General features: G+C 40.5%; 1 protein-coding gene across 1 annotated transcript in view; it reads left to right on the forward strand.

Annotated features, from left to right (window-relative positions):
- Positions 1–24,561, forward strand: part of DEPDC1B (DEP domain containing 1B) — an 81,496-nt gene that overhangs the window by 4,797 nt on the left and 52,138 nt on the right. The window contains exon 2 of the mRNA XM_036101090.2: positions 4,443–4,708. Within this exon, the coding sequence (XP_035956983.2) occupies positions 4,443–4,708 (266 nt within the window). The remainder of the gene's footprint in view (positions 1–4,442; positions 4,709–24,561) is intronic.

The raw sequence follows: 24,561 nt of genomic DNA on the forward strand, positions 1-24,561 counted from the left end.
CCTTCATATAGCTAGAGACCACATAAATTGATAAGCCAGGAGAAAACATTTCTAATATATTTTTTAAAAGGATTAAGAATCCATATTCATTCATTCAGAACACCTTTATTAAGCACATGCACCATATGAGAGGCACTGTCCTCAGTTGTAGAGATACTGAACTGAGCAAAATAGACTAACTTTCCTGACTTCTATGCACTTTGACTTAAATGCTAGATTTAAACATTTTAAAAAATTGGTTAAGAAAAAGAGGGAGACAACCCAATAGAAAAAGGTCAAGTCTCAGATAAATAAATGAAACTTACTTAAGATGAAGATAGGAACATGAAAACAAAATACAGACATATCATTTCTTAAACACGGATTGGCAGAAATGAGAATGGTAACATCTAGTGACGGCCACAGATAAGGCAGCATGCTCTGATATTGCTGGTAGGACTGTGAATTGTTACATCTGATCTAAATATGCTGATAAAATTTAGAAATCCATTCTATCACAAATAAATAAAAGCATTGGTCCTTTAAGTTATTTATTCATTTGAAGGAGAGAGAGAGAGATGTGCAAGTGCCGGGGAGGAAGAAGGACAAGGTCAGGCCAGCTCCATGCAGAGCACGGAGCCAACTCCACCTGAGGCGGGGCTCGATCTCAGGACGCTGACATCATGACCTGACGTGAAATCAAGAGTCGGATGCTTAAGCAACTGAGTCACCCATGTGCCCCAGGGTTTTTAAAGTAATATTTTGAAACAACAAAGTGGAAACAGATCCATGCCCATCAGTTAGAAAATGCTTTAGTAGGGACATCTGGGTGGCTCAGTCGTTAAGCATCTGCCTTCTGCTCAGGTCATGGTCCCAGGGTCCTGGGATCGAGCCCCGCATCAGGCTCCCTGCTAGGGGGAAAGCCTGCTTCTCCCTCTCCCAGTCCCTCTGCGTGTGTTTCCTCTTTCGCTGTGTCTCTCTCTGTCCAACAAATAAGTAAAATCTTAAAAAAAAAAGAAAATGGTTAAGTAAAATGGCACTCATTTATTCATAAGATTAGGCTAGATCTATAGGTATCGACACAGAAAGACATCTGCGCTGTGTTCAGTGCAAAAATAAGTTGGGGAATGTGTACAATAGGATTGATCACATTTCTTAAAAAAGGAAGCAAACAACAATACTAATAATAAGTAACATACATTAAAAAGGGAAAATTCTATATGTGTGTGTATGTTTGACAGGTATGTGGGATTGGAGAGAGACTGGGCAATCTCTTTTATATATGCTTCTGCATTTAATTTGTTACAACGTGCATTGTTACTTACCTAATTAAAATAAGTAGAGGAACTACTCACCAGCCTGAATCAATTAATAGGCATATTTACTTCTGGTTTGAAATATGGGATTCCAGGGACCCGTGTCTTCATTACATTTATTGCATAATGTATAAAGTACTATGCATTAAGTTTAATTGATAATGCTTATGATAATTCAATAAACATAAAATAAATGAAAATCTTTTTTATTAACTCTTCTTCCCTCCTCACTCCCAACATGCTTGATCAGGACTAACATGAAGGCTAGATGTCAGCAGAGAATTAAAACAACAACAATGATTAAAAATATGTGGAGACTGTTTAAAACTATGTTTGTGTTTATACGTATAGGTGGCATAATGAAATGAGTACAACTCAGTGAGTTTTCATATGAGCACACCATGTAACTGATACCCAGCTCAAGATATTTAACATTCCTAACGCTCCCCTTGCCTTTCTCCGTCTTGACCTCCATACGAAGTAACCACTGTTATGATTTCTAATACCATGGATTAGTTTTGCCTGCTTTTTGACTTCATGTAAATGGAATCATATAGTTTTTTTGTTCTTTTTTTTTTAAAGTAAGCTTCATGCCCAGTGTGTAGCCCAACACAGGGCTTGAACTCACGACCCTGAGATAAAGACCTGAGCTGAGACTAAGAGTTGGATGCTCAACCAACTGAGCCACCCATGCGCCCCAAGCCTTGAAAATCTTTTACTTACAACCTTCCCACTCAAAAGAAAAAAATAACTTTTAAAAATGTATTTTATTCGGGCGCCTGGGTGGCTCAGTTGGTTAAGCGACTGCCTTCGGCTCAGGTCATGATCCTGGAGTCCCTGGATCGAGTCCCGCATCGGGCTCCCTGCTCTGCGGGGAGTCTGCTTCTCCCTCTGACCCTCCCCCCTCTCATGTGCTCTCTCTCATTCTCTCTCTCTCAAATAAATAAATAAAATCTTTAAAAAAAAATAAAAATAAAAAAAATAAAAATGTATTTTATTCATTCAATAAGTATTTACTGGAGATATTACCACCAAGTTGTCCCTTCATGTGAACTTAATGGATTCTTACATTCATGAGAAACAAACGATCAAAACTATGGCTAAAACTGAGCCCAATATGCCTAATTCACTTCTTAGGGCCCTATGTTTAATATGATTTAACTTCATTCAACAAATATGTACTGTTTATTACATGAAAAGCATTATAGGGAGAGAAGAAAAGAGAGATGTACGAGACATAGTGCCTGATGTCAAAACATGTTTAGAAATTCGGCAAAATATTTTCCTATTTAAAAAAACAAAACCTAGACATCCACCCCTTCATCAGCCTTCCCTAGATTAAATGAAATGTTCACATATGGTATCCTTCCTACATAATTACACCAGCAGCTTTTTCGGACCCTAGGCTTCCTGCCAGCCTTCCTAAAAGTCCTGGAAACTCACAGTCTTACTCTCATAACCATTCTCCCTTCTCCCAGCCTTCTCTTTCAGGTCTATCACTGCACAAACTGAATCTTTCCTTCTCACCCCCCTTCCCCTTGAAGCCAGAAAATCTTTTTCTAACAACTACAATTCTGATCTCGGCATATTCTTTTTATTTTTCCCACTTCTGGCTCCTGTTTTCCCTTCTGATCAGGCCTTTTCTTCCAGGTTTCTCTTCATTCCTCCATGTCCAACCCTGTCTGAAATGATGGTCCACTCTTCTTCCACACAATACCGGAGATGTACAGGACCAAGGTGGGGTCCGTGCAAGCACACACCCTGGACATAGAGCATAGTGCCCGACATACAGTAAGGATTCAGCAAGCAAATGCTTAATTGGTCTTTCACTTTTTCTACTTTCTTTAACTACCTTCTAACTTGTTGCAATTGAATTCCACTCTGATTCTGAATCATGTCTTCCTTGTAGCCAAATTCAAACATCTTTTCGCCTTGGGTATGTATTAATCTTTCTACTTAATTTGACACTGTTATATGCCATCCTCCAAGTTAAGTTGGTCCAGATTTAAACAGTTTTTTAACATCTTAAAAACACACAAGAAACAAGGCAAGCCCATGTAGGATAACATTTAACTAGAATTTCTAAAACAAAAGAAAACAAAAAACTCAAGACACAAACGAAAAGACAGACACTCCAATAGAAAAAAAAAATGGAAAATGACTTGAACAGGCATTTCACATGAAAAGATCTTCAAATTTACCATAATATATGCAAAGATGTTCAACCTTATTAATTAGAAATGAAACACAAAAGAAATCCACAATGCAATACCACTACGTGCCTACAGAATGGCTAAAATGAAAAAGATAGTCAATACTAAGTGCTGATGAGAATGTGGAGCAACTGGAAACCTCATACATTGCTGGCGGGAATATAAATCAGTACAACCACTTTGGAAAACAGGTTGGTAACCTCTACAAAAGTTAAATATATGCACACCTTATAAACCAGCAATTTCCATTAAGTATATAAGCAACAGAACGTATATATATGTTGACCAAAAAACACAACGTTCATAGGAGCACTGTTCTTAGAAAAAAACAACCCAAATGTCCATCAACTTAAGAAAAGATAAATAGTGGGGCACCTGGGTGGCTCAGCTGGTTAAGCGACCGACTCTTGATTTTCACTCAGGTCATGATCTCAGGGTTGTAAGATTGAGCCCCGAGTTGGGCTCCATGCTACGTGTGGAGCCTGCTTGGGATTTTCTCTCTCCTTCTTCTCGTTCCCCCCCACCGCCCCGCTCATGCACTCTCTCTCTTAAAAAAAAAAAAAAAAGAATAAATAGTGATTTATTTATGCAACGGAGTACTGCATAGCAATAAAAATGAACTCTGCCACATACATTAACATGGATGAATAACATAAATAAAATGTAGATATAAGAAGGCCAGAAGAGAAATAAAAACCATATGATTCCACGGGGTGCCTGGGTGGCTCAGTCAGTTAAGTGTCTGACTCTTGTCCTATCTTGGGCTCCATGCTGGGCATAGGGTCTACTTAAAAAAAAAAAAAAATTCAAGTCTTTGTCATCAAGGCAGTCTTTTCAGTGGAAGAACTGCATTCATTATCTTAAGTATTTGGGACGTAATAACCTTTAAAAAAATCAGTTGGTTACTAAATGCTTTTCTCCCTTTCTTTCCCAGTGGAATGAAACAGTTGAGCTTTTTCGTGCTAGGATGCCCTTACGGAAACATCGCTGTCGTTTCAAAAGTTATGACCGTTGCTTCACGGCGGCCGAAGCTGTGGATTGGCTGCATGAGCTCTTGAGGTGCAGTCAGAACTTTGGCCCTGAAGTGACCCGCAAACAAACGGTTCAGCTGCTGAAAAAATTCCTCAAGAATCATGTTATTGAAGACATCAAGGGAAAATGGGGTCAGGAAGATTTTGAAGACAATCGTCACTTGTACAGGTAAGGGTGACAAGTTTACCCTGAAGGGGAGGACTACAGGGAGGACAACTGGATCTGGTCAGTCTCTTGAAACTTCCTCGTGTGGAATAATCTCTTTTGTCCAGTGGAGTGATGCTCACACTTGTGATTTGTTGAGTGAAGAACCACGTGTGTTGTTACGATAAACCTGTTGCGATGTTCTTGGGTCTGTAGAGCGCCCCCTAGCCGTGTTTAGTTGCAGTGACTTTTCAGAAAGGACATCCGTTCATGCCTTTTGCACACCTGGGGGGAGGGCTACAGGGGTTCTCGAGAATCTGAAAGGGTGAAAGAGCAGCTCTGGGGTGGGCCTTTCTAGCAGCGAGAGGGGTGTATTCATGGGGTTAGTGGCAGAGTGGGTCTGATCTTTAAGCACATCTTGGGGCCTGTATGAAGAATTGTGCTAGAATTCCCTGATGTCTTAGTTGAACCCTGGCAATGTATGTCTCTGTTCTCCAAATGTTTTTGCTCATGTTTTGGTGCTATTTTGTGATGGGGCACTTAACCGTCCGATGATCCAAGGAAAATATGCATGTCTCTCTGCTCGGACTTTCCTTTTCACTGCATGCTAGGCTGTTTTATTGCTGGAGGTGGTGGGGGTGGGGGGGCGGCTACCTAAGCTTCAGGGACTGGGAGAATATTAAAGAGGAATGAAGCTGCACGTGTCCTGAGAAGAGAAAGCATTGAGTTATCGACAGAGAGGCCCCCCAGAGGGCTGAGAACCTGAAGGGGGGTTAAAAGAAGAAATGGAGAATATGGACCCTTAACATTGGCTTTCTTTTACTCTGAAAGAAAAATGAAGAATGCTCTTACAACACATTTAGTGAGGCAGTTTGGGGCCGCTGAGCCCCATGGCTTTGAGCAGAGAAAAACCTGTTTATTCCTACCTGAACCATTTCTTTGGCTCCTTTGTGGGCTAGCTGCTGGGAGAGGTCGCAGAGCAGTGTGAGGGTGGCCTCCAACACCAAGGCTAAGACCAGACATTGCTGCATGTTTAGCATTGAGCTGCTGCTTCTTTCTTTTTTTAAAGATTTTATTTATTTATTTAACAGAGAGAGAGAGTACAAGTAGGGGGAGCAGCAGAGGGAGAGGGAGAAGCAGACTCCCCGCTGAGCAAGGAGCCCGATGCAGGGCTCAATCCCAGGACCCCAGGATCATGACCTGAGCCGAAGGCAGACGCTTAACCCACTGAGCCACCCAGGTGCCCCAGCATTGAACTCCTTTGTAGAATTTCATTGGCAATCTTCAGGTTCCAGATATCAAGATTGTCATCAGGGCAATTAGTTGCCTCTCCATTTGGCAGTTATTTCTGGCTTGCTCATCCAACTTTTAAGTAGGGTCTTGGGTGACTTTAGCTTATTCTGAGACGACAGTGTTTTGTTAGCATCAGGCAGCGGAGACTCTAGCCCTGGTTCTGCATGCCGTACCTCACTGGGAATTCGCAAGTGATTATTTCTCTTGGGAAACTGTAAATACTTGTACCCCATCACAACTTAGCTAGAACACTTCTAAAAAATTCTCTGGATGAGTAACTTCCAATCTGTTCTATTGTGACCTTAAATGGGGGTAACATCCATTGTGTCCCAGGAGGCTTTCTGAGGCCTCGGGGGAGGGAAATCGGAGCATGCTCTAGGAGCCGACCATCCAGCACTGTCAGAGCATGCTTCGTGTCACTATGAAGCCTTAATCGTGTGTCCCCCTTTTAAAACATCAAGTGCGCAGGCAGATTACATTTGTCTATTAAATAATGATTTTCCCTTCACCTTCTGTAATACTTGTTAATCAAAAAGGGAGCAGGATTTTCTTCTATTATTTTACCACCTGAAAACTCTTAGCTTTCCATTTTCCTGGGTGAAAGTTCTGTACGCTAACTACTGATGTTTGCCAATTTCTCAGATTAATCTGGGATGAAATCTATGTAGATATGTAAATCATTTGTTAGGAGCCTGTGCCTTGAATTGAGAATGAGCTAATGAGCTTGGAGGCAGCTGTTGGACGCATGCAGCTTCTGGGACTGGTGCTCAGTATCCTCACACCTGCGTGCTAGGGCTCCAGGCAAGAGTGGGGGTGGGCTGCCCTGCTTGCTCTCCTTCTAGCTGCTGTCCTGGTAGAATAGGACTGTTGCCGCGTTATGATGGAAATAGATGAGTGAGATTAGGACCTAGAGGCAGGTTAGATTTAAAAATAGATGGAGAGCCAGTGAGGTGGAGAAATTCCAGAACGTGCTTTTAAATATCAAACTTTATGGGTGGTGGGGCCTTTATAAATAGTATCGAAGAGGCTGGAATGGCCAGCCGAGCGCGCTTGCTGGCATGTAAGGAACTAACGTAATCAAGGGCCTATGATGTGCTGACATGTCACATTATCATCATTTAACCCAACATCTGTTGATATAGTGTATTTTCCTAATTTTAAAGATTAGGAAGTTAATAAGGCCAAAGCTCCAAAGTCCCTCAGCTGGACTCAAAAAAATGAATCCTGACCAAGAAGAGTCAGGATTTGAATTGAGATGTCCGTGTCTGAAGCTGTCTTCTTACGGTGTGCTATATCACCTCCATTTCCACAACATGAGGTGGACTTAAGTTAAACACACATTAATAAACAAGAAATATTTGGTGTGGCCAAGTTTATATACTTACAGAATTCCAGCGATGTCTTAAGTACTGGGCAATACATTGAATGATCAGCCAGAAGTTGTCAAATAAAGGAATAAGGTAAACGTCATCAGCCTAAGCACTTATAAATATAGCAGTGGGTGGGTGGTTTCTTGGGTCTATGAATTAAAGAAAGCTACACGAAATACCAAAGGCTCTTAGAGCATTTTTTAAGGACAGAAACACACACAGTATATGTTGAAGAATTTTGTAACAGAAATTGAGTTAAGCTTTTATTTTAGAATGTGTCCAATCTTATTTCTAGTTTTATTTCTTTATTTTTATTTTTTTAAAGATTTTATTTATTTATTTGACAGAGAGAGAGAGACAGCGAGAGAGGGAACACAAGCAGGGAGAGCGGGAGAGGGAGAAGCAGGCTTCCTGCCGAGCAGGGAGCCCGATGCAGGACTCGATCCCAGGACCCTGGGACCATGACCTGAGCCGAAGGCAGATGGTTAATGACTGAGCCCCGCCAGACGCCCCTTATTTCTAGTTTTAAAAGAATATGTGTCATGTCTCTTCTGTGACTACATTTACATTTGTTAACCATGATTTTTTTTTATCAAGAGTCAAAGAGATAAGTATAGAAAATAGAAGGAAATAGTGAGTTTTAGTGTTAAAGAAAGGGAAGCCAGATCCCAATAGTCAGAGATGTTGCAGAGAAGTACCCAGAGCTAGTTACTGAACCTTGCCTTTCCTGTTTCTAATGCCACTGTCTGGGAAGAGTTCTGAGTTTGCTGCTCCTGAAGCCTGTTTTAGATGTCACTAAAGGCTCTACATAGTTGAGCCAGGCGCTCTCATCTGTGTCTCACACAGTTTCCTAGTCCTGCACCTACACCAAATATACAGAACCGTAGTTACGTCTGTTTGTATAAGAAGTTTCAGTTTATAAGGCAGTTTCCCTTCCATGATCTGATTTGATCTTCATGGCAACCCTGGGAGGTGGACAGGGTGGATATTACATCCAAAGAGAACCAGATGCTTTTCTCTTTGAAACATCTAAACCAAATACCAGGAATGTTCTAGTTAAGGAAATTCCGCGCTGATCCAGTCTGTCCATTTACATATGTGAACAGGCAGTTATAGAGGAGTATTTAAACCTATTGTAATGGGTTACATAAAAATTGAAGTGCCATTATGATAATTGCTTGTTTGGATGATTTAATGAGGAAAGCCATTGGCCAAGGTAGATCTTTAGGAGGATGGGGTTCCTGGTCTGGTGAGACACCTAGCCCTTGACCCGCTCTCATTACTGATGCCAGCTAGCTCTGCTAGACAGTGGTAACTGGGAAGGTGTTTGCGGTTCAGAGAGGAATTCATTGGCCTAGGTTTAGTGGTTGAGTCCCACATGTAGAGGACCATTTTCTTTTTATTTTCCCACCTCTCCCTGTTCCCTTTTTCTATTTCCTTCTTTTTCTTTCTGTGTTTCTACTTTATGTGTGTCTCTGTCATGCTTCTACTTTTTACTTTTTTCTCTTCAATTCACTCTTTCTTTCTGTTCCCTTTCCCTCATATTTACCTTTTTTTCTGTCCTATTTCCATAATACTGATTTTAATTTGAAACTAGAAGTTGTTATGTGGATATTGTCAGCTGTATTGAATAATGTTACTTTCACGTTCTTAATTTAAAAAGCAAGAATCATGCTGCCCAGTTTTAAGACTTCTACATAAAGCCAAAATAATGGAGACTGTGGTGTTGGTAAAGGGATAGATGCCTAGACTGGAGGCACAGAATTGCTGGTTCAGAAACGCACACAAGTGTGGCCATTTGGTTTTTGACAGAGGTATAAAAGCAATTTAAAAGAAAAAGAGTAGTCTTTTCAGCAAATGTGTTAGAACAATTGGATATATATCCTCTATGTGCAAAAAAATGAACCTCAAATGTAAACCGCATACTTTATGCAAAAGTTGATTCAAAGTGAATCATAGATTTAAATGTAAGACTATAAAAATTTTAGAGAAACAGCAAAAAATCTTTATGCCCTGAAGTTAGGCAAAGAATTCTTAGACATGACACCAAAAGCATAATTCATAAAGGAGAAAAACATGATAAATTGAACTTCATCAAAATTAAAAGCTTTTGCTATGTGAAAGACACTATTAAGAGGATGAGAAGACAAGGTACAGATGGGGAGAGAATATTTGCAAACCACATATATGACAATGGACTGCTCTCAAGAATATGTAAAGAACTCACAAAACTCAACAGTTACAAACAGCCCAATTAAAAAATGAACAGAATCCTCGCTTGAAAAGATGTTTAACAAGATTAGCGGTAGGGAAATGCAAATTAAAACATACCACTATGTGTCTATTGGAATGGCTAAAATAAAAATACTGACAATATCAAGAGCTAGAGAGGATGCAGAGCAATTGGAAATCTCATCTATTGCAGGCAGGAAGCTTGGATTGTTTGTCACTTTGGAAAGCAGTTTGTCATTTTCTTTTAGAGTTGAGCATATACTTACATATGACTCAGTATTCCCCCTCGGCATTTACCCTGGAAAAATGAAAACCTGTTTTCACCCAAAAACCTTGTACATGAATATTGATAGCAGCTGTATCCATAATTGCCAGTAATTGAAGACAAACCAGATGTCCGTCCGTGGGTGAATGGATAAACATTTTTACATCTATATAATGGAATGCCACGGTGTGTGCAGGGGTGGGTAGGGTGGGGTGACTATAAAGACAGAGGAGGAGATTTGGGGAATAATGGAACTGTTCTGTTTCCTGATTGTGGTGGTTATACAAATGAATATGTGTGTTAAAATTGATAGACTTTTGTGCAAAAAAAAAAAAGATCAATATTATATGCTAAAAACATTTTTTTAATGCTGGAGATTTGAAAGTCTCTGTACCTCTGGCGAAAGAAATCTGAATTTACACTGTTTAGGTATGTGGCTCTTAAGTCACATTCTGTGGCCCTGGGAAAAGTTTTTCATGAACCTTTTGAAGGTAACAGTTTTGGGACCCTCACCTTCAAGTTCATGGACTATTGGCTCCCTCTAGTGGGCATCCTTATTTTTATAGTAAACTCAAAATGTGTGTGTGTATGTGTGTGTGTGTGGTTTTTTTTTTTTTTACTCTTTTCATCATATCTTGGGTTGTTGTCCTGTGATAGTTGGATATGTTTCTTAGTCTTTATCGGCATCAGTTTTTCATCTATAAAATGACAGGGTGGCCGAGATCTTTAAGGACTTTTAAAATTCTAGACGTTTATGATTCCAAATATTGAATACTTACCACATGTGTTTGTCAGTCTAAGGCAGTGAAGGAGATAAAGAAGAAATATGACGGGATTCTTTTCTTCCCTAACTTGGCATTCTCTTTAGAGACAGAGTATACATATAAGAAAAAGATAAGTAGCAGAACTAAGGCGTTATTTAATTAAGTAACCCAAATGAACCGGAACAAATAATAAATTAGAGGTGCTACACTGACCGTCCTTATGTTGACACATCTATTTTGTTTGAGTGGCGTAGTGTTTTTAGTCACTAAAATTTTTTCCCATCTCATTTTTATTTTTCAATTTTGGGTATTTTGTGAAGATAATACTTTAAAATTTACGAAGCATAAAAGAATATATGCAATGAAAACTCTCCCTTCCCCATCTCTCCTCCAGCTACCCAATTCCTTTCCTCAGAGGCTCCTAATATTAATAGCTCTAACACAGTGTCTTAAAAAATTGTGAACCCGAAGGTCTTTAGATGGGGCAAATCTACTGGAGTTACCACACTTTCCACCATTCCCCTCCATTATACCAGACCATACCATGATTGTTTGTCTGCCTGGCCAGTGCAGGAATTGTGTTGGTGACCCACTCGGTATGGAATGGAGTGTTTGAGACCTCATGGAGTAGGAGGTGGAGGATTTCAACCTAGGTCCTGCGAATGTGGTAGGATCTGGAAAATGAGAGGGAGGGGACGGGAAGGGAGAGATATTTCAGGTGACAAGGATAGCAAGACAGAGGCTTTTGGTCAGAAATGCGTAAGTGGGCTGTACTGGGAGAGGAGAGGAGAATGGCCTGGCTGCAGAAGTTTTAGGTCAGGAAGTCATGGGGATAAATTTGGTGCAATTTCTTAAATATCTGGTTGTGGATAGACTTTAATTTTTTAAATTCAATTTTAATTGAAGTAATATAACATATAATGTTATGACGTATATTGTTATGCTAGTTTCAGGTGAATCACATAGTGATTCGACAGTTATATATATTACAAAATCCTTACCACAATTAGTATAGTTATCATCTGTCACCATACAAAGTTATTACAATATTACTCATTAAATTTCATATGCTGTACTTTTTATCATCATGACTTATTTATTTTATAACTGGAATTGTGTACCTCTTAATCTCTTTTACATATTTCACCCATTTTTCTATTCTCTCCCCTCTGGCAAGCACTGGTTTGTTCTTTGTATTTATAAGTCTATTTTTGTTGTTGTTGTTCATTTGTTTTGTTTCTAGATTCCATATATATGTGAAATCATATGGTATTTGTCTTTCTCTGTCTGACTTATTTCACTTAGCATTAATACCCTCTAGATCCATCCATGCTTTTGCAAATGACAAGATTATATATTTTTTTAATGGCTGGTAATATTCCATTCTTTCTTTCTTTCTATCTATCTACCTACCTACCTACCTACCTCACATCTTCTTTATCCAATCATCTATTGATGGATACTTGCATTGCTTCCATATCTTGGCTATTATAAATAATGCTGCTATAAACATAGAGGTACATATATCTTTTCAAATTAGTGTTTTTGTTTTTTTCAAGTAAATATCCTGAAGTGGAATTACTGGGTCATATGGTAATTCTATTTTTAACTTTTTTAAAAGATTTTATTTATTTATTAGAGAGACAGAAAGAGTGAGTGAGTGAGAGAGAGAACACGAGCAGGGTGAGGGGCAGAGGGAGAAGAAGACGCCCTGCTGAGCAGGGAGCCCAATGCAGGACTTGATCCTGGGACTCCAGGATCATGACCTGATCTGAAGGCAGACGCCCAACCGACTGAGCCACCCAGGCCCCCTATTTTTAATTTTCTGAGATACCTTCATACTGATTTCCACAGTGGCTGCATCAACTTACATTCCCAGCAACACAGCATGAGGGTTCCCTTTTCTCCACATTCTTGCCAACACTTGTGATTTCTTGTCTTTTTGATTCTAGCCATTCTGATTGGTGTGAAGTGGTATCTCATAGTTTTGATTTGCGTTTCCCTGACGATGAGAAATGTTGAGCATCTTTCCATGTGTCTTTTGGCCACCAGCATGTCTTCTTTGGAAAAATGTCTATTCAGGTCCTCCGCCCATTTTTAATTGGATTATTTGTTTTTCTGCTGTTGATTTGTAGGAGTTCTTTATGTATTTTGGATAGCAATCCCTTATCAGATGTATCATTTGATATGAAAAAGGCCACTCACTGAGAGTGTTGATGGTGGTTCTGTTGATGGTTTCCTTCGCTGTGCAAAAGCTTTTTAGTTTGATGTAGTCTCAATAGTTTATTTTTTGCTTTTGTTTCCCTTGTCTGATGCCTGAGGAGACATATCCATAAATATGTTGCTGTGGCCAATATCCAAGAGATTGCTGCCTATGTTTTAAGAGTTTTTTCTTTAATCCTTACCCAAGTTTCTTTCCTATGAATTCATGATGCCTTGTGATTATCATTAATAGGGAATGGAGCATCATCAGTTGAGAATCTGGAAAATCAGGGAACATTGCTCATTGAATGCTCCCCTGAGAAGAAGAGAAAGCTTTTTTGGCCAGAGAAGGTAGATTGAACCGGAGTGGTTCTTAAATATTGTTGACTTCGAAACAAAATGATAACGATCACATAGGCATCAAACAGATTTTCTCAGTTAACCCTATGCCACAAGTCCTGAGAAGACTGGGGCTTGGCGTGAGATGCAGGCTGTGTGAGTAGACTTGTGCAAGTTGTGGAAAGGTGGGGCATACCACTCTCCGAATTTGATAAGCTTGTAAACTAGGCATGGGAGAGGCCGTACAGGTGTTTTATGGGAGTGTCAGAAAGCAAAGTCTGTCTCAGCATTTTTATGTACCCGGTGTCCTGTCAGCATTTCACTTGATTGATACATTCTGGCTTCTTAGTGCTGTTTGTTAAGATCCCTGTTAATTTGATTCTCAGGTATGCTGCTTCTCGCTGTCCTCCTCTTTTTGTCCCCTTTTCCCTTCTCAGGCATCAGGGAGCCCCTACTGTTTTGCCAGGCACAGCACTAAACACTTTGGATGCACGACCCATGCTTCAAAGACTTCCAGTTTAGTTAGGAGGACAGTTAGGAGGACCAGATAAATCCAAATTCATTGTCACAGATGCTGTGATTAGGGTGTGCTGTAGGAGGACTGAGGAATCAACTCTGTGTAAGTCAGAGAATACTTTGCTCCAGAGGTGACACTTGGGTTCAGTCTTGATGCATCAGTGGGTGTTTGCCAGGCAAGGAAGGGAGAGAGGTCAGTCAAGGTGGAGGGAGTTGTATCTAAAAGCCGTCCTCATAAGTGGGCTTGGAGGATGTAAACACTTGCTGGGTGTCATTGCATGGGGAGTGGTGGAAGATAAGGCTGGGAAAGAATTTGCTTTTATCTGTGTCCCCCATACCCAGCACAATGCCTAGTATTCATTGAGAAAGAAGTTCAAAGGTTAGTAAGCAAGGAGTTCCCTTTTTACTGGGTCGGAGTTAAGCAATAATCACTCCACCTATTCCTGAGTTAGAGAGCCTCATTCTTTTCCCACATCGAGTGAGCTGTAGTTAAGTATAATATGAAGTCAGTAATGGAAGGATTGTAACAAACATACAGGATTTGGGGTGAGACAGGCCTGGGTCTATGAGTTCAAGCTCTCTGAGAAGAGAAGGAGAGGCCACAATGGGGCTGGATATGAAAGGAAATTAGTGTTAGGGTTTGGGGTGCACCTGGAATGGATAAAGGAGAACGGAGCAAGGGGTTGGGTGGGCCTTCAGACTCTGATGCAGGTCTGACCTCTGGGAAAGTCCCCAGGGTGCAGTTCTGAGAAAGTCTTGACAAGGCGAATGGGAAGTCCTTGGACAACGGTTCCTTGCTAGAGGGGTCCTGTTCTTCTGGTAGAACTGGCTCGGCTCCAGTGCCCACCATGGGCTCACCAGTGTGCCGGAAGCATCATGGTGAAGTGTGAAAGATACAGTGGCTAGAGGCTGCAGGCTGGCCTGGAGGCTGCTGGCCTCTTGCAAGGAGATGTGAACTGTGCACCTCCATGCTCGGCATAGTCCGTCACTTGTGCTGCGCACATCTGCTTCTCCATACGTGCTCATGGGGCTTGGTTCCTGAGCAAAATCCAGGAGATGGAAATTACTGGGAAGGATACATCCCCTCTTGCTGCAGCCAGTCTCATGGGTACAACTGGTCCTCATCCTCTTTCTTCTCGACTTGCCATTGTAAATTCCCTCACCCTCAACTATCACCTTGGCCGGCTTTGGGTGGCTTACCTACTAGTGTGACCCCAGAGTTCATTCCTGAGTGTGTCCGAACCCTTGATAACCACACGCTTATCAGCCTAATGTTTCTGTACATGCCCACTCACAGTTACAGTGGGACAAAGAAGTATCAAGAGGGGGCACAGGTATTCCTGCCCTCATGGGGTAAGAGCAGCCCACCCTTCTGCTGGTCAGGATCCGGTACTCCTGCTGTGAAGCAGTTCTCCTTCTTGTCTGCTGCCCCCTGCCACAAGAAGCCCAAAGTGCCCTTGCTGTGTCTCCTGGCAAGAAAACATGTGTGTCTCTTTTGGGTGCAGGACCTCTCACTATGGAGCCAAGAGTTGTGGGGATAGGTCACTGGGAGGGATGCTAAGTAGGGCTGTTCTTACTTCCACTCCTTGATCCTGGGCCATGTATTCTTGTGGATATAGGACACAGCACCATATAGAGTCTTCTGACTTAATTCATTTACTATTCCATTGTCCTGTGTGTCCAGCTTGTCTCCAATACCACACTGTTTTGATTACTGCAGGTGTATTATAACTCTTGAAATCAGTTAGTGTGAGTCCTCCAACTTTGTTATTTTTCAAAATTGTTTTGGCTATTCTAGTTCTTTTGCTTGTCCACATAAATTTTAGAATCAATTTGTGTATTTCTATAAAGATTTCTGTCAGGACATTGGGGAGGGTATGTACTATGGTGAGCGCTATGAGTTGTGTAAGACTGATGAATTACAGACCTGTACCCCTGAAAAAAATAATACATTATATGTTAATAAAAACATTTAAAAAATTTTTCTGTCAAAATTTCAATGAAGTTGGGCGCCTGGGTGGCTCAGTCGTTAAGCGTCTGCCTTCAGCTCAGGTCATGATCCCAGGGTCCTGGGATCGAGTCCCACATCGGGCTCCCTGCTTGGTGGGAAGCCTGCTTCTCCCTCTCCCACTCCCCCTGCTTGTGTTCCTGCTCTCGCTGTCTCTCTCTCTGTCAAATAAATAAAATCTAAAAAAAAAAAAAAAAAATTTCAATGAAGTTGTGTGGAGTCTGTAGATCAGTTTGGGGGAGATTTGACAAATTAACAAAACTGAGTCCTCCAAATCATGAACATGGTACAGTTCTCATTCCATTTAGATCTTTAACTTCCCAGCTGTGTTATGTAGCTGTATGTGTACAGACGGTGCACAAATTTTGTTAGATTTAGATCTAAGTCATTCATGTGTTTTGGTGTTACTGTAAATGGTGGTAGTTTTCTTTGTAAATTTGCACATGTCTTTAAGCTCTAGATATTTTATACATTTTCTTCTGTTGTAAATGGGATTTCTTTTCTTTTTTTTTTTTCATGTGCTTTGGAGCACTTTTTTTAAATTGTTATGTTAATCACCATATATTACATCATTCGTTTCAGATGTAGTGTTCCATGATTCATTGTTTGTGCATAACACCCAGTGCTCCATGCAGAACGTGCCCTCTTTAATACCCATCACCAGGCTAACCCATCCTCCCACCCCCCTCCCCTCTAGAACCCTCAGTTTGTTTTTCAGAGTCCATCGTCTCTCATGGTTCGTCTCCCTCTCCGATTTTCCCCCTTCATTCTTCCCCTCCTACTATCTTCTTCTTCTTTTTTTTTTTCTTAACATATATTGCATTATTTGTTTCAGAGGTACAGATCTGAGATTCAACAGTTGGAATTTATTTTCTAAGTAGTTATTGTTAATAAGGTAGGAGTGTCTTTGAGACCAGAGCACATCTCTCCCCTCCTTAAAAATACTCATTTGATCCTTTCATCATAATGGAATCTTTGTTGTTGTTGTTTTTGTTTGTTTGTTGTTTTATTTAAATTCAAGTTAGTTAACATATCATGTAGCACTGGTTTCAGGAGTAGAATTTAGTGATTCATCACTTTCATATAACACCCCATGCTCATCCCAACAAGTGCCCTCCTTAATGCCCCATCACCCATTTAACCCATTCCCCGCCCACCACACCTCCAGCAACCCTCAGTTTGTTCTCTATAGTTAGGAGTCTCTTATGTTTTCCCTCCTTCTCTGTTTTTATCTTATTTTATTTTTCCTTCCCTTCTCCTCTGTTCATATGTTTTGTTTCTTAAATTCCACATATAAGTAAAATCATATGTTATTTGTCTTTCTCTGACTTATTTCACTTAGCATAATACCCTCTAGTTCCGTCCCCATTGTTGCAAATGGCAAGATTTTATTCTTTTTAATGGATGAGTAATATTCCATTACACACACACACACACACACACACACACACACACACACACTACATCTTCTTTATCCATTCATCTGTCGATGGACATTTGGACTCTTTCCATAATTGCACTATGTGCCCCTTCAAATCAGCATTTTTGTATCCTTTGGATAAATACCTAATAATAAATTGCTGGGTCATTGGGTAGTTCTATTTTTAACTTCTTGAGGAACCTCCGTACTGTTTTCCAGAGTGGCTGCTCTGGCTTGCATTCCCACCAACAGTGCAATAGGGTTCCCCTTTCTTTGTATCCTCACCAACATCTGTTGTTTCCTGAGTTGTTAATTTTAGCCATTCTGACTGGTGTGAGGCAGTATCTCATTGTGGTTTTGATTTGTATTTCCCTGATGATGAGTGATGTTGAGTATTTTTTCATGTGTCTGTTAGTCATCTGTATGTCTTCGGAAAAGTGTCTATTGATGTCTTCTGCCCATTTCTTAATTGGATTATTTGTTTTTTGGGTGTTGAGTTTGATAAGTTCTTTATAGATTTTGGATACAAACCCTTTATCTGATAAGTCATCTGCGAATATCTTCTCCCATTCTGAAGGTTGCCTTTTAATTTTATTGATTGTTTCCTTTGCTGTGCAGAAACTTTTTATCTTGATTAGGTCCTAATATTTCATTTTGCTTTTGTTTCCCTGGCCTCTGGAGATGTGTCTAGTAAGAAGTTGGTATGGCCGAGTTCAAAGAGGTTGCTGTCTGTGTTTTCCTCTAGGATTTTGATGGTTTCCTCTCTCACATTTAGGTCGTTCATCCATTTTGAATTAAGTTTTGTGTATGGTGTAAGAAAGTGGTCCAGTTTCATTCTTCTGCATGTGGCTGTCCAGTTTTCCCAACACCATTTGTTGAAGAGACTGTCTTTTTTTCATTGGATGTTCTTTCCTATTTTTTCCTGCTTTGTCAAAAGTTAGTTGACCACAGAGTTGTCAGTCCATTTCTGGATTCTCTCTTCTGTTCCATTGGTCTCTGTGTCTCTTTGTGTCAATACCATACTGTCTTGATGATTACAGCTTTGTAATCCAGCTTGAAGTCTGGAATTGTGATGCCTTCCACTTTGCTTTTCTTTGTCAACATTCCTTTGGCTATTCGGGGTCTTTTCTGGTTGCATACAAATTTTAGAATTGTTTGTTTTAGCTCTGTGAAAAATACTGATGTTATTTTGATAGGGATTGCATTGAATGTGTAGAGTGCTTTGGGTAGTATAAACATTTTAACAATATTTGCTCTTCCAATTCATGTGCATGGAATTTTTTCCATTTCTTTGTGACTTCTTCAATTTCTTTCATACGTGTTGTATAGTTTTCAGCATACAGATCTTTTACCTCTTTGATTAGGTTTATTCCTAGGTATCTTATGGTTTTTGGTGCAATTGTAAATGGGACCGATTCCTTGATTTCCTTTTCTGTTGCTTCATTATTGGTGTATAGAAATGCAACAGATCTCTGTACGTTGATTTTATATCCTACAACTTTGCTGAATTCATGTATCACCTCTAACAATTTTTTGGTGGAGTCTTTTGGGTTTTCTATATAGAGTATCATGTCTGTGAAGAGTGAAAGTTTGACTTCTTCCTTGCTGATTTGGGTGCCTTTGATTTCTTTTGGTTGTCTGATTGCTGAGGTTAGGACTTCCATTACTATGTTAAAACAGTGGTGAGAGTGGACATCCCTGTCTTGTTCCTGACTGTAGAGGAAAAGCTCTCAGTTTTTCCCCTTTGAGCATGATATTAGCTGTGGGTCTTTTGTATATGGCCTTTATGATGTTGAGGTATGTTCCTTCTATACCTACTCTCTTGAGGGTTTTTTGTCAAGAAAGTATGCTGTATTTTGTCAAATGCTTTTTTCTGCATTTGTTGAGAAGATCATATGGATCTTGTCCTTTCTTTTATTAACATGGTGTACCACGTTGGCTGATTTGTGGATATTGAACCACCCCTGTAGCCCAGGTATAAAGCCCACTTGATGGTGGTGAATAATCCTTTTAATGTACTGTTGGATTCAAATAACTAGTATCTTGATGAGAATTTTTGTATCCATGTTCATCAGGAATATTGGTCTGTAATTCTCCTTTTAGTGGGGTCTTTTTCTGGTTTTGGAATCGAGGTAATGCTGGCCTCATAGAATGAGTTTGGAAGTTTTCCTTCTATTTCTATTTTTTGGAACAGCTTCAGAAGAATAGGTATTTCTTCTTCATTAAATGTTTGGTGGAATTCCCCTGGGAAGCCAGCCAGCCCCGGACCCTTGTTTGTTGGTTACTAATTCAATTTCTTTGCTGGTTATGGGTCTGCTCAAGTTTTCTATTTCTTCCTGTTTCAGTTTTGGTAGTTTATATGTTTCTAAGAATTTATCCATTCCTTCCAGATTGCCCAATTTGTAGGCATATGATTGCTCATAATATTCTCTTATAATTGTATTTCTCCGGTGTTAGTTGTGATCTCTCCTCTTTCATTCGTGATTTTATTTATTTGGATCCTTTCTGTTTTCTTTTTGATAAGTCTGGCTAGGGGCTTATCAATTTTGTTAATTCTTTCAAAGAGCCAGCTCTTAGTTTCATTGATCTGTTCTACTGGTTTTGTTTTTTTTTTTTTTTGTATCATTTATTTCTGTTCTAATCTTAATAATTTTCCTTCTCCTGCTGGTTTTAGGCTTTATTTGTTCTTTTTCCAACTCCTGTGGGTGTAAGGTTAGGTTGCAGTTGTTAGATCTTCTTATCGGATAGACCCCTTTATTATGATATAGTGCCCTTCTTTATCTCTTATTATTCCTTGGTTTAAAATCTAGTTTGTCTGATATAAGGATTGCTACTCCACCTTTCTTTTGATGTCCATTAATATGATAAATGGTTCTCCACTCCCTCACTTTCATTCTGGAAGTGTCTTTGAGTCTCAAATGAGTCTCTTATAAGCAGGATATTGATGGGTCTTTTTTTTTTTTTTAATCCATTCTGATACCCTATGTCTTTTGATTGGAGCATTGAATCCATTTACATTGAGAGCAATTACTGATAGATATGAATTTTGTGCCATTGTATTACCTGTAAAGTTGCTGTTCCTGTAGATTGTCTTTGTTCCCTTCCAGTCCTTGTTGCTTTTGGTATCTCTTTCCCACTTAGAGTCCCTTTTAGTGTTTCTTGCAGGGCTGGTTTAGTGTTCATGAACTCCTTTAGTTTTTGCTTGTCTTGAAACTTTTTTTTTTTTTTTTTTGTCTTGAAACTTTTTATCTCGCCTTCTATTCTGAATGACAGCCTTGCTGGAAATAGTATTCTTGGCTGCATATTTTTCCCAGTTAGCACATTGAATATATCATGCCATCCCTTTGTGGCCTGCTAAGTATCTATGGACAGGTCTGCTGCTAACCTTGTGTGTCTGCTCTTGTAGGGGAAGGACCTTTTGTCCCTAGCTGCTTTCAGAATTATCTCTTTATCTTGGTATTTTGCAAGTTTGATTATGATATGTCTTGGTGTTGATCTGTTTTTGTTGATTTTTAGGGGCATTTTCTGTGCCTCTTGGATTTGAATGCTTGTTTCCTTCCCCACATTAGGGAAGTTCTCAGCTATAATTGGTGAAATAAATCTTCTGCCCCTTTTTCCTCTTCTTCTGGGACTCCTATGATATGGATATTATTGCGCTTTGTGCAATTACTGAGTTCCTTAGGTATATTCATGATCTAATAGTTTTATTTCCCTCTTCAGCTTATTTTCCATAATTTTGTCTTCTATATCACCTATTCATTCCTCTGATTCTTCCATCCTCATTGTGATTACATCCGGTCAGTTTTGCATCTCAGTTGTAGCATTTTTTATTTCAGCCTGACAAGTTTTTAGGTCTTTTATCTCTGCAGCCAGGGTTTCTCTGGTGTCTTCTATGTTTCTTTCAAGCCAAGCTAGTATTCTTTTGACTGTTCTAAATTCTTGTTCAGATATATTGCTTATATGTGTTTTGATCAAATCCCAGGCTGTGATTTCTTCTTATCTTTCTTTTGGGGAGACTTCCTCCATCTTGTTATTATGTCTGGGTTTCCATCTTTTGCATATTATGAAAGTTATGTTTCCTGCTCCTGAGAGTAATACTGTATTAAGAAGAGGTCATAGACTGTCCAGGGCCTGGCGACTCAGGAAATGTTTCTAGTGTATGCTGTGTGCACTCTGTCATTGTGTTTTGGCTGTCCTTTCACAGAGATCAGTCCTTTGCAGAGTTCCTCCTTGCTTGCAGTGGGGAGTGCTTGGACCTTTAAGTAGGTGTGCTTTGATTTGTTTGTTAAGATAGTTTGATTAAAAAAAAAAAAAAAAGCCTGATCCAAGAAAAAAGGAAAAGTAACAAAAAAGGAAACAAAAAACTGTAAGCCTGATTCTGGAAAAGAAAGAAGGAAAAAAGAAAAAAAAAAAAAAGCCTGATCCAAAAAATGAAAAAAGGAAACAAACAAAAGACAAATGAACACAAAACTATAAGCCTGATTCCAAAGAAAAAAGGGGAAAAAAAATAGAAAAATTCAAAATATAAAATACAAGAAAAAAGGAATGGAAGGAAGTCTGGTCCTGTTTCTACCGGAACTGAAGCTGATGCTTTGAAGCATTCTGTGGTCAGTAGACTTGGTACATGCAGGGACAGGGTGGAGGGAAGGGGGCGGAGCTGTGTTGGGCTTCTGAAGCAGAGGCCCAGCACCCTGGCTCACAGTCAGACCTGCCCTAGTAAAGATGCCTCTGCTGAGCGCAGAGGGACAGGATTTGGTCTAAGTGACTCTAGCCTGCGCTGGAGGCCGCTGTGTTTTCTCTGAAGTCCCATTGTGCAGGTGGGTGAGGTGTGGAGGTGGTAGAAGATGGCATCACCCTGTGCTCTCCTCCCCAGGGAGGGAGGGAGGGTAACTCGTGGCAGACACTGTTCAGGGGGCCATCGAAGAAAAGCAAAGTGTCCCCTCCTGTGTCCCAGGCTTCCGTCAGATCCCTGCCTTCAACCTCTCTGTGGCCATCGCCACAGTTTTCCCTGTGTTTTATCTTTGGCTGGGGCTGGGATTCAAAACGCCACATCTTGGGGCTCCTGGGTAGTTCAGGTGGTTAAGCATCTGCCTTTGGCTCAGGTCCTGATCCCGGGGTCCTGGGATCGAGCCCCGCATCGGGCTCCCTGCTCCGCGGGAAGCCTGCTTCTCCCTCTCCCACTCCCCCTGCTTGTGTTCCCTCTCTCGCTGTGTCTCTCTCTGTCAAATAAATAAATAAATAAAATCTAAAAAACAAAAAACAAACAAAAAAACGCCACATCTCTAAGGACCGGGCAAGGCGCAGACCGCTCTCCTCCCTCGCCTGGAGGAGGGCCTTGCTCGCTGCGCCAGGCACCGTCCTGTCCCGGAAAAGCAGTGGCTCGGCGCTCGCACATTGGCTGGAGTCTGGTGAGTGCCGTCCGGGACCAGGTTTTCTGCCCCCTGCGTGTGCTGTGCCTCTGTCCCCTGCTGGTGAAGGGCCGCTCAGTGCCTCCTCGGGGGCCTTCTGTCCTTGGAGGGGCAGAGAGGCAGAATACCCTCTTCCAAATGTACTCCAGGAAGGGGAGCAATCTCTCCTCGTGAGACCCAGGGGATTCCTGCCCCAGGGCCCATTGTGCGAACGCTCTGTGCTGCTCTCCTCTCCCGCTCGTTCCCTTTCCCCCTGACTTCTCTCCATGGAAAGGGCTCCCTCCCCTCCCTGGCACTGGGGCTTTTCTCCCCCCCCCCCCCCCACCAGTTCACTTCTCTGAACCTTGAATCTGCCACGTTCTCTCCAGTTAATGCTGATTGTTTTCTGAATGCTCAGATCAATTCCCTTTTGTTCAAAATGAATGTTGTTGATCAGCTCTGTTTGAGGGTTGAGGTCGGTTCAGAGTCCCCCCCTCTACTCCGCGGTCTTAACTCTTCCTCTGCTAATGACGTCTTTACTCATGTGGAATAAGAAACAATTTCTGAGCTCATAGAGGTCAATCCTTCCTTAATTTGGCAACTCTTCTTCCAGCTTTATCTTTTATTCTCTTCCCCTCAGACACTTTATGTTCCTGATACATCTTCAAGCAGTATGGAGAAATATAATCATTTGCAGTTTTTCAGCATTTAGGTGATACGGTATTATGTACCACCGCTGGTCTTGAACAATATGTTGAGTGGGTACAGAGCCCAGTGGAACCCAGCCAGTTGCTATGGGTTTGCCCAACCCAGGGCTTTCTTGGGAACCAGTCTCAGAGAGGTCAGCTCCTATAATAATCACTCTCAGCCTGGCTTTTCTTCTACAGAGGCTTAGGTTTACTAAGGCAAGGAGGCAGGCTGGCAAAAGCTTTAGACGCTGCAGATTTCTACTGATGCTAAGGAAACAATTTTAGCATATATTGTGGGAAGAACTTTGTCTTCGCATTTTGTCGTTTATGACTCACATTTATTAAGATTTATAAACTTTTCCTTGCAGTTTAGATGCCTTAGAATGTTTTTTATTGATTAGGTAATAAATTCTAATTTGTTTCAAGTAAATTCATCAGAGGATAGTAATTCTGGAATGGTTTATTTTTTTAAAGATTTTATTTTTAAGTAATCTCTACACCCAACATAGGGTTCAGACTTACAACCCTGAGAACAAGAGTCGCATGCTCCATCGACTGAGCCAGCCAGGTGACCCAGGAATGGTTTATTTTTAATTGCTTTTTTCCAACCCAAATTTGGCAAGAGGTGACAGTACGAGACCTGGATTGTTGTGTTGGATGATTAGCTGTGGCTGATTCCTTTTCTGGTCTCATTTAATTCAGTGTGCAACTAGATCATTTCTTTTTTTTTTTTTTTAAGATTTTATTTTTATTTATTTGGCAGAGAGGGAGACAGCGAGAGAAGGAACACAAGCAGGTGGAGTGGGAGAGGGAGAAGCAGGCTTCCCGCGGAGCAGGGAGCCCGATGTGGGGCTCGATCCCAGGACCCTGGGATCATGACCTGAGCCGAAGGCAGACACTTAACAACTGAGCCACCCAGGCGCCCCACAACTAGATCATTTCTAAGGGACCTTATAATTTTGGAATTCATGATCATAATGTTAGGATTTAATTTAGAATTCTAAAAGCAAAAACAAATGTAGTACACTAGAGGGAGCTCTGCTCTTTTAAATGTTCTCATTTGTATTTAAAAATGTATCTCGTACAAGAGTGTATACACTTTGTCTGAATGATTTATATAAGAATAACAATAATAAAAGTCAATACCTGTTTACTGACAATTTGTATCATCTTCTCCAAGAGTTCGTCAATATCCTGCCTTCTGTGTTAATCATTTCCTTGCTTCTCGTTATTGTTTTAACACTTATGCTTGTATCCTTAAGTAGTGTATTGTTTTGGCTTTTGAATATATTTCAACTGATCTTTATATAACAGATATCAAAGAGTATGTATTCTTCTCTGACTTGTTCTTTTATTTCTCATGATTTTTGAGATTCATCCATGTCGATGAAA

The sequence above is a fragment of the Halichoerus grypus genome, chromosome 2, assembly GCF_964656455.1.
Source record: "Halichoerus grypus chromosome 2, mHalGry1.hap1.1, whole genome shotgun sequence".
Lineage (NCBI taxonomy): Eukaryota > Metazoa > Chordata > Mammalia > Carnivora > Phocidae > Halichoerus > Halichoerus grypus.